This window comes from Candoia aspera, chromosome 12, assembly GCF_035149785.1.
Source record: "Candoia aspera isolate rCanAsp1 chromosome 12, rCanAsp1.hap2, whole genome shotgun sequence".
Taxonomy (NCBI): domain Eukaryota; kingdom Metazoa; phylum Chordata; class Lepidosauria; order Squamata; family Boidae; genus Candoia; species Candoia aspera.
Window position 1 is genome coordinate 20,618,801 of NC_086164.1, and position 10,559 is coordinate 20,629,359.

Here is a 10,559-nt window from a genome sequence, read left to right on the forward strand (position 1 = left end):
ACCCAAGAGCAATGCTTAGTTACTTCCCACTCCAGCGTTGGGAAATACCAGTGGAAAGATTAAGTTCTGCTGCAGCAGAGAACTACACAACCTCACCTATCATTAAGCACTTTTATCAGCCTTAAAACATCCAGCTGGAGTTCGAAGTCCACATTGGTCAGTGGTGTACTTTGAGTTTCTGCTGCAGATGAAACAGGACTCTCCATACGGCAGTTAAGATGGCAACTGCTGAGCATTTGTGGCTGAGCCCCATACACCCCATGTATCTGCATCTCACTTCTACAGTCCCTCTTATGACCACTGTCTTAAACTGTCCCCCCAGGCCCCTTCTAGTATGTATGTATTTATTTATTATTCACATTTCTATCACCGCCCATCTCCCCCTAAAAGGGGGACTCTGGGCAGTTTACAATAAAATTCACTTTAAAACCTCAACATCATAAAATCACCAAGTCAACAGCTACAATACTAAAATAATAAAAAATATATAGAATCCAAGTGGGAGATTTCCTTTCCGTAGGGAGAACTCTACATCACCAGCCACCCCCAGGAACAGCTATTGCCCTTCCCATCCCAGGCGAGGCGGCAGAACCAGGTCTTCAAGCCCTTCTGGAAGGTCGGGAGCGAAGGAACCTGCCTCATCTTGGGGGGTAGAATGTTCCACAGGGCGGGTGCCACTGCAGAGAAGGCCCGCCTCCTGGACCACGCCAGATGAAATTCTCGTACAGATGGGGTCCGCAACATGCCCTCTTTGCATGATCGGGTGGGGCGGGTTGATGTTATAGGGATGAGACGGTCCCTCAGGTAGCCTGGCCCCAGGCCATGTAGGGCTTTAAAGGTAATAACTAACACCTTGAACTGGACCTGGAAGCAAACTGGAACCCAATGCAGCTCACGCAGTAAAGGTGTTACGTGTGCTGATCTTGGAGCACTCATCACTGTTCGCGCAGCTGCATTTTGGACCAACTGAAGCTTCCGGATACTCTTCAAGGGTAGCCCCATGTAGAGTGCATCGCAGTAGTCTATATGGGAGATGATCAGGGCATGAGTGACTGTCCAAAGGGCATCTCAATCCAGGAAAGGGCGTAACTGGCGCACAACCTGAAGTTGTGCAAAGGCCCTCTTAGCCACGACTGCCACTTGCTCTTCAAGCAGGAGTCATGGATCCAGGAGGACCCCCAAGTTACACACGGGTTCTGAATGGGGAAGTGCAACCCCATCCAGAACTAAAGATGACAACTTCCCGGATACCGAGGAGCCATCAATCCACAGCCACTCCGTCTTACCAGGGTTCAGCTGAAGCCTGTTGTTCCCCATCCAGGTCCCCACAGCCCCCAGGCACTGGGTGGGGGCACTGACCGCATCACTTACTTCACCCAGGATGGAGATATATATCTGAGTATCATCAGCATACTGATGGTACCTCATCTCATGGTGACGGATGATCTCACCCAGCGGTTTCATGTAGATGTTAAATAGGAGAGGGGAGAGAACCGAACCCTGCAGCACCCCGTACAGCAGGGGTCGAGGGTCAGATCTCTCATCTCCTATCACCACCGACTGGGACCGGCCCTGGAGGAAGGAGGGGAACCAGCACAGAACCACGCCGCCCACCCCCAACTCCCTGAGCTGTCCCAGAAGGATACCATGGTCGATGGCATCGAAAGCCGCTGAGAGGTCAAGAGCCAGGATGGATGCACTGCCTCCATCCTGCTCCCGCCAGAGATCATCCATAAGTGCGACCAATGCAGTTTCTGTCCCATATCCTGGCCTGAAACCTGACTGAAAGGGGTCTAGATAATCCATTTCCTCTAGAACCCTCTGGAGCTGAAATGCCACCACTTTCTCAACTACCTTCCCCAAAAAGGGGAGGTGGGAGACTGGACGAAATTTGTCCAGGACAGTAGGGTCCAGCGATGGCTTTTTGAGGAGGGGGTGTACCAGTGCCTCTTTAAAGGCAACTGGAACTACTCCCTCCCTCAAAGATGCATTAACCATCGCCTGGACCCAATCACGTGTCACCTCCTGGGCTGCTTTCACAAGCCAGGAAGGGTGTGGGTCTAGATGACACATGGTGGCGTTTACAATCCGGAGGATCCTGTCCACTGTATAATGTACAGTACAGTATAATGTACTCTCCTACCACCCAGCTTCCATGTCAGGGGGAGATACAGGTAATCCTCACTTAATGATCACAATAGGGATCAGAAAATTGGTCATTAAGCAGTGTGGTCATTATGTGAGTCACCATGTGACTGGACCTGATTTTACGACCATTTTTACAATGGTCATTAAATGTCCCCAGTGGGCATTTTTTGCCAGAAAATTGCAAAAAAGGTCGCAAATCGGGATCATGTGACCACAGGATACTGCAACTGGATGTAAATGGAAGCTGGCTGTCAAGTACCCTAATTGGGATCATGTGACCGCGGGGGCGGCGCGATGGTTTGCAACGGTCATAAGCGCGAGTACAGGTCATAAAGCACTTTTTCCGAGGAGTCATAACTTCGGACTGTCATTAAACAAACGATTTAAGTGAGGACTACCTGTAATTGATTTTGTTTTTAAAGTAATTGAAAGCCAAATTCTTTAAAATAAGTGGCTGATGGGGTCTTGAGGTCAAATTGCAATTATGGTGCCAAGGAAAAGACACTGAGCCATTTTCTTAAAGCTTCCCATCAGCTGTCAACAGGTTCATCATTTTCCTCTTCCAAACAAGCACACAGACACACACAATCCAGCAGCTTTGACCTGAAGACAACAGTCAAGAAAATGCCATTATAGAAAGAATTTAAGCACAAAAATCTTTATCATAACTTGCAACATGTCACAGCAAATTTGGCTCTGAATCATACATGTAAAACTAAAGAATCCAAGTGCTACAGCGGTGTGCTCAGAAAATTAGCCACTTGCTGACAAGTATGCCTATAAGACTTCTAAATACCTTTTTTAAAAAATCAGTTCAATCGTGTCCGATTCTCGGACCCTGCCTGGACCAGTCCCTGCCATTTTCTTGGCAAAGTTTTTCAGAAGGGGTTGGCCATTGCCTCCTTCCTGGGGCCAAGAGAGAGGGACTGCCAGCTTCTCTGGAGAATGTTTCCTCCACATGGCTCCCTTCAGAATGCTGTCTTCGGAAGCTTGCGCTCTCTTCTCAGAGCCAGGGAGGTGCGGGGAACTGGGAGAGGAGGCAACTGGGTGAAGGACTACAGGCTGGGGAGGGTGGAGCGTGCTATGGTGGCCTCACATGGCACGTTGGACTTGCTGCCCCGCAAGGCAAGGTGCAGGGCTCCCAAAGGGGAGAGATGCGGGGGAGATAGGTGGGGGGGAGTTGAAGGCAGTGTTCGGGGCTGGGAGGAATCAAGCCTGGAATGGCATGGATTGGGGTGGGTGCTCAGGCTAATGACGGGTAAAATTCACTTAACAATGGCAACGGAAATTGCCAGGATTGCCATCGCTGAGTGATGCCATCTCACATGGCTTAGCAATGGAAATTCCGGGCTCAATTTCCGTCGTTAAGTGAAGACTACCTGTATTTTGTACATTACATTACTGTCGCATGGAAATTCTCCAGTTCCTTAGATCAGTGTTTCTCAACCTTGGCAACTTCAAGCTGTGTGAACTTCAACTCTCAGAATTCCCCAGCCAACCATGCTGGCTGGAGAATTCTGGCAGTTGAAGTCCACACAGCTTGAAGTTGCCAAGGTTGAGAAACACTGCCTTAGATAAAAGAGATCAGCCACTATGTGGTACCTGCAATATATTTCAGCTAAAAGCCTCCAGTTTTTTGTACACAACTCTGAAGTGATTCGATGTGCCCAGGAGATGCTGGGTTGTGGGGATGGAGAAATTGAGACTCACGAGTCATTTGCAATGTTTTGTCCAGTGACAGCATTCTTTCCCAGCGGAGCATAGTTCCAATCCACATTGTGAATCCCCAGATAGTAGATTCTGGTAGCTCCTTGCGCCAGGAGAAGCAGCGTAAGGAAATGGATGCAAAGCACAGAAGGCCATACCCGTTGACTGGAGCACATCGAAGCGTTGAAAGTCCCCTTTGGGACTCGGGATCTTAAAAAAGGGATGAAATAGAAACCTCTTCAACTGAGTGGAAAGAACCAGAAGTAATTTAGAAAGGGATCATAAGATTTAGACAACTGACCAACTGTACCATTTTGATTTTGCTCCTGATGGCAAGAGCGAGGGAGCAAAATAAACATGCTCCCAACGTGAAACAAAATCATCCCCTTCATTCATTCATTCGATTTATATAGCCACCCATCTCAGACCAGTGACTCTTTAGGCATGTAATGGCGCAACTACTTGGCTGATGGTCTTCGCTCTATTGGCAAGGGTTGAGCCAGTCATGACTCTGGCAACCTAGAATCAGCATCACTGTCCCTGAAGCAGTTAGGAAGAATGGAAGAAAGCGGTGTGACCTTCTTGGAAGTCTGTCACCAACACAATTGTCCACTAGTTCTTTGAAGCTGGAATAACCATCAACATATTCCACCGGGGCATATTTCTTGATCAGATTGGGTCTCTGCCCACCAGTGTTTAGATGAGTAAAGCTCAAACCTGGACCTAACCCTGTGACTGTAAATACTTAAGACAGTATGCACTGATTTTATTGTTTTCATGTAGTTTTCATTGTTAATTTTGACTGTGGCTGAACTGCACTTTGGTGGGCACCATAAATAATATTCCGGTTGGTTTGTTTTTCTCTACTGTGTGCAGCATCTCTAATAATGGATTTTTAAAATATATAATGAGAAAGAAATATCTTTGAATGATTTCTCATCATTTTCATTAAATGTCTGAAGGCATGCAGAGAGAAATTGGGCAAGCATCAAAATAATACAACTCCTAAATAAAAAGTCAGCAGGAACTGAAATATTTAAATAATTGCTCAGTTATTTATCAATGGTCATACTGTATTGTTTACAAAATCTGAAACAATATAGTTTAAATGTTGTTTTATACAAATCAAAAACATTGCGATACAAGACTTTTTTTTTTAATAAGTCAGACAACGTAATGGTGAGAGTGCTTGAACTTTTTTAACAAACTTTTGTGCAAAGAGGGGAGTGCAAAAATAAACCATCTAAGGAATATGCAAATTAAAACCCCGAAAGAGTTGACTTTTCTCCAGCTGGTGAAGAAAAAACCTTATAGCAAACCATTTATGGCAGTGTTATTTGCAATGATGCTCACATTTCTGTTGGATTTATGGCAGGGTGAGAGGCTGGCCATTAAATAACTACCGTCAATATTATCTGAGAATTTTTCTCCAATCTAATTAACAGGAAAGCAGGTGCCTAGGCTTCCCAAATTCAAATCCCATATTATAAGGCATTAGAAAGCATTGGTAAAATAAATGTTAAAAAAGTACAGCACATCACCAAAATCTCATTGCCTTCCTCCCAATTACCTTTTATCAAAAGTGAAAGGAGATCTTAGAAGTAACAGTGAGGTTTTTCATCAATGAGTTCCTATCTGGCCCCAATCTCCATCAAATCACATTTATTCGGTCAATGACCAGCAAAATTTAAAAGAAGAAAAGCAGAGTAAAACAAAGAAATACAATAATATACTACAGACTAATAAGATATATCACATAATAATAAAGCATTCACTCTGCTATTACTGTATTAATACATTTGTTACCTTAGTGGGGTGAGCCGAGAACATTAGGAATTATAAAAGTAAAACTATATATATCCCCTGACAATTTATTAATTAAAATATTTCAAATTTAAAAGTGTTTTTTAAAATAGGGAGTTGTCTTTGTCTGGTTTTGTCTTATTTTCATTGCAGCAACACAGAACTTAGCAACTGTACACGTAATGTATGGTTTTAGATCCTGAAGTAGATAGTTCACGTAAAAATTATCTGGATACTCAGGGAATTTTTCTATTAGGGGCAAAATGTAGATTGACCTGATATGCCTATAAAATTTACAGTGTAGCAGTACATGCGAGATTATTTCTACTTCCTCTTCACCACATGGGCAGGTATGCTCAGCTATAGGGACTCTGTTATACCTGCCTTGGAGTAGTGCAGATGGAAGAATATTGAATCTGGCTTTGAAGAATGTGATTCTCAACGTAGGGAAGGTTAGGTTTAGCAAGTATCTTGCTGGTTCCCATATGCCCGTTTATCCAAATTCTGTTATGTTGTGCAGAATTTGACAGCAGCTCTATGGATTTTGTGTCATCCCTGGAAGCGTTGCCAAGTAAAGAAATGTCCATGAGCAATTGCCATTTCCTTCCATCCCTCTACCTGACGAGGCAGCTGTTCACATGGCAAATGATGAAGTAGCCAACCCCATTTTAGCCCAGCATGTACTGAGTGCAGACCCAGCGATGTGCTTGGGTTTTAGTTCGTGTATCATAAGGTAAAGGTAAAGGTTTCCCTTGACATTAAGTCCAGTCGTGTCCAACTCTAGGGGGCAGCGCTCATCTCCGTTTCAAAGCCAAAGAGCCGGCATTTGTCCGTAGACACTTAGGTGGTCAGGTGGCCGGCATGACTACGCGGAACGCCGTTACCTGCCCGCCGAAGCGGTACCTATTAATCTACTCACATTTGCATGTTTTCGAACTGCTAGGTTGGCAGGAGCTGGGACTAGCAACGGGAGCTCACCCCGTCATGCGGATTTGAACCGCCGACCTTCCGATCGGCAAGCTCAGCGGTTTAACCTGCAGCGCCACCGCATCATGGAAACCCAGAAAACCAGGGTTCCATCAAGTAGAGATCAGGGTGGTAAGCAAAAACAAAACCTAAAAGCCTACCAGGAGGGCACTAAACAGTCCTTATTCCCCTTCTGCCGCAATTATTCACACTACAGCAGTGTTTCTCAACCTGGCTGGGGAATTCTGGGAGTTGAAGTCCACACACCTTCAAGCTGCCAAGGTTGAGAAACACTGTACTACAGTATTGACCAGCGTTCTAACTCAGTCTGGAAGCACATTACAATAACTGCTACAGAGTGGGAAAACTCAAATAGGTCATGGTTCACTGGGCAGAATCCCACAGATTCTTCCCTGGAAATATAGTGCTACATAGCCTAAGTTTGTTTGCCTGATGGGTATTTAAAATGTACAGCTAGATGGGTATCAGACCCTTTCTGCTGCAGGTTTCACAGGGTTCAAGAGAGTTGACACCAGTACCAATGTGTACTTAACTGCAGCCTTTGGAGAATGTCCTGAGCAATTCTGCTGACTTAATCGAAACTGGTTCCCTTCATAAAGTTCCCTTATTGTGGCTGATTCATTAGCCAAGAAGGAGACTCCAGAAAAAATAGGCCAGGATGCCACTGTTTTTTACTTTCCTTCTTTCTTGTATCACCACGCTTAAGTCTTGTCTTTGCACTGTTCTGATTTAATGTTACCCTTTCAGTAGGATCAGTAGGCTGGTATCCTCCCTTTTGCACAATGCATCTGCCCTCATAAGCATGGGATGCAGAACTGGTGCTTATGCTCTTTTGCACCATCCTTTCTAGAGAAATTTGTGAAACTCCACCTCTATTGAGAAGCCTGTCAGGATGACAGCCTAATTTCGGGGGTGAGTTATTTATTATTGGGCCATAATCAGAGGGGTTGATGGGTTTTTGTATTGTAGATTTTAATTCTGTAAGCTGCCCAGAGTCACTGTGTGTGAGTTGGGTGGCTATATAAATTTGTTTCATAAATAAATAAATAAATAATCCAAATGTATATCCTGCCGCAGAGCTAAGTTTCCACCATCTCCTGCTCCACACACCCTCTTCCAAATTCTGGAAGCCCTCTTCCAAATTCTTTCCATTCCCCATCTGATCCCATCCACATCAGGCCTTGCGCCATGATTTCCCCAAAATTCACCCTATCTAGCACATTCCTTTTCACTGGAAACAACTAGAAAGCTTCAGGATAAATTGCCCAACCCTCTGCACCATAATCATTCCTTGAGAGTTTGCCATGCCACTGACATACACATTTACATATATCCATTTACAACTGCAGTCTTAGTAACAACTTTCCTTTTAGTGAACTAAAAGTGTTTGCAGTTAAGTTAAAAGATGGATCCCTTACCTTAACAAAGAGGAGAGAGGATCAGAAGCAGAACCCACAAGAAAGAGTTAAGATGTGCTCCAGAAGCATTTTCTTCCAGGACCTGAAGTCCAAATAAATCATTTGAGATTTAAAGAAGACAAGGAGGGGCAAAGTCTAGGTCATAAACCTGCGGCTGAATATTGGCCTTTCTGCAATGCCTGGGAACGAACTAGACAGGATTGACTTACTTATTTACTTACCCTACATCTCTTTCATTTTTAGTTTTAAATAACAAGGGCAAACTTGATGTACTTTCATTCTGATGGCATGCTGTTTTATGATAGGGAGGAATCAGGTGATAATAGAATGATAAAAATTAACTTTGTGATAAGAAAACAGAAATGACTAATATAGAGACCAGTCCTGATACTTTCAGGAGGCTGCTTTACACACTGCATTTGCACAACTCTTCTTTACCTTTTAAATTTGGTAAAAAAATAATAAAAATACAGCAGTGATTAATACCATAATAATTATAAATAACAGGGATAAAAAAGAATAAAAAAGACCCATACCATGTTACTATAGAACTAGCTCAACATATTGTTAAACCTAAATCATATGAAAATATGCACCCTCTTCTCATTTTCACAACAGAAACGTATTTCAAAATAGATAAAAAATTAATCTCTCGAATCCCAGTCCTTTAACATCAAAAGTGTACTTTCTTCCTACCCGTGTAGAATAATTTTCTTAGTTTGCACAACTAATATGTTTTCAGCATTCATTTAAAACTGTAAAAGTAGAGGGTACCAAAGAGCAGCTTCGCAGGTGTGTATTCAATGACACATCATTTCCTGTTGCATGCATCAAACTGGGTGTGCATATGTAGGCTTTTTTCCCCTCCATTTCCCTGAATCAGAGAAATGATTCTCAAAGGTCATTTCAGACCTTAATTTCAGGGGAAAGATTACCACCAGGTCAGATGTGATCCTTCTTGCAGTTTTTTGAAGAGCAGGCAAGCAACTGCTGCTCAGCACATGGGTTGTCTCTGATTAGGATTGTGCCTTTGGAACCTAAACACTATTTCTCATTCCCCTCAGCATCTCTACGGCCAGCAGCTCTTCTGAAACTCGATTACAGAACAGGACATTTGGCTTGGGAGAAAGCTTAATAATTTCTTTGCAGTATATTAATGCTGTACTTTTTCCCCAGCTTGCTGGGGAAGGTGACGACAGGGGAAGGCAATGGCAAGCCACCCCGCTATAGTCTGCCAGGAAAACATCATGGAAGTGGTGTCCCCCCGAAGGGTCAGACATGACCCGGTGCCGGCACAGGGGACTTTTCACATCACGATGCTGTATTAGTATTAGTCACCCACTAATTAACACAGAGAAAATCCTTGCCTTGACTTCGTGCATTAGAAGATCTGCTCCTTGTGATCTGGAACTGTTTGTGCCACATGAACAGTGTGCGGGGGGGCAGGGGGTCATAATGGAAACACTAAACAAAGCATTCCGATCGAGCTTCCCGGGCAGCGAGCAATTCCTGCGCTCCAGATGTGCTTTGCTTCTGTAGGTTGGGCACTGGGCATCCAGCCCATACAGGTGTCCACAGGATCAGGTCAAAAAAGTCAAGGCAGCCACAATATGGCAACTGAAGCTCCGCTGGGCCTTTATGCGTGCTGCAACACACATAAAAAAGCAGGCAGTTTTGATTCCCACTGTTGTGGCACCACGTTGACTTTTTGGAGCCTACACCAGACACTTCCGCCAGGCCAGAAGGGCTGGCAAAAGCTTCTGTCCCCTGACCTGAACCTCCCGGCTTGTGGGGGAGGATTCTTTGCAGCAAATCCCGGCTCTGAGAGCAAGAAACCCCCTTTACAGAGTTCATTGACAGCAGTGGACTTCAACTCCCAGAATCCCCCACCCAGCCAATACCACTGTGTTTGACAGAGAAAGAATGGTAATACCTTGTTCCCCTAAATCAGAGTTTTTCAAACTCGGTAACTTTAAGGTATGTGGACTTCATCTCCCAGAATTCCCCAGCCAGCATGGCTGGCTGGGGAATTCTGGGAGATGAAGTCCACATATCTTAACGTTGCTGAAGTTGAGAAACACTGATTCAGAGTTATCTCTGGGCATCCTGCCACAAACACAGGGCTTCTAGAAAATCTGCTGGAGTGGCCAGCAAACAACCAACCTTATTTAAAAATGTTCTTTACAGTCGTCAGGCTGAAAGTCAGACCTCTGAAATCTATTTGCTTCCAAGAAGGGGGCGGGCTTCGGGAGAAAGGAAGCCCGCGATTGGGCTATGTGCAAGGACAAAAAACTGGGACCCCGTCGCGAGTCGACTTTTAAATACCGACCCAGACTCACCCAGGGACAAACAAGAATGGAAAATGGGAGAGCGGCCGGCAGAAATCGGAGAAAAAGCCGCACTGCCCCTGCGAGCTGCAAGCAGGCGCACAAGCTCACCGCAGAAACGGATTCTCTTGCGTCGCTTTTCGCCGTCCTACGGTGGGCGCGGTGACGT

General features: G+C 44.7%; 1 protein-coding gene across 4 annotated transcripts in view; it reads right to left on the reverse strand.

The window, feature by feature from the left end:
- Positions 1 to 10,520, reverse strand: part of HEPH (hephaestin) — a 60,165-nt gene extending 49,645 nt beyond the window's left edge. For 2 of the 4 annotated variants that reach the window (XM_063313441.1, XM_063313439.1), the window contains exons 1-2: positions 8,064 to 8,240; positions 3,859 to 4,065 (exon numbers count right to left, since the gene is read on the reverse strand). In XM_063313441.1, the coding sequence (XP_063169511.1) occupies positions 3,859 to 4,031 (173 nt within the window). In that variant the 5' untranslated portion in view covers positions 4,032 to 4,065; positions 8,064 to 8,240. Of the gene's footprint in view, positions 1 to 3,858; positions 4,066 to 8,063; positions 8,241 to 10,501 lie in introns of those variants that run through there. The other 2 variants (XM_063313440.1, XM_063313442.1) reach the window with 2 other exon arrangements.
- Positions 10,521 to 10,559: the final 39 nt, after the last annotated feature.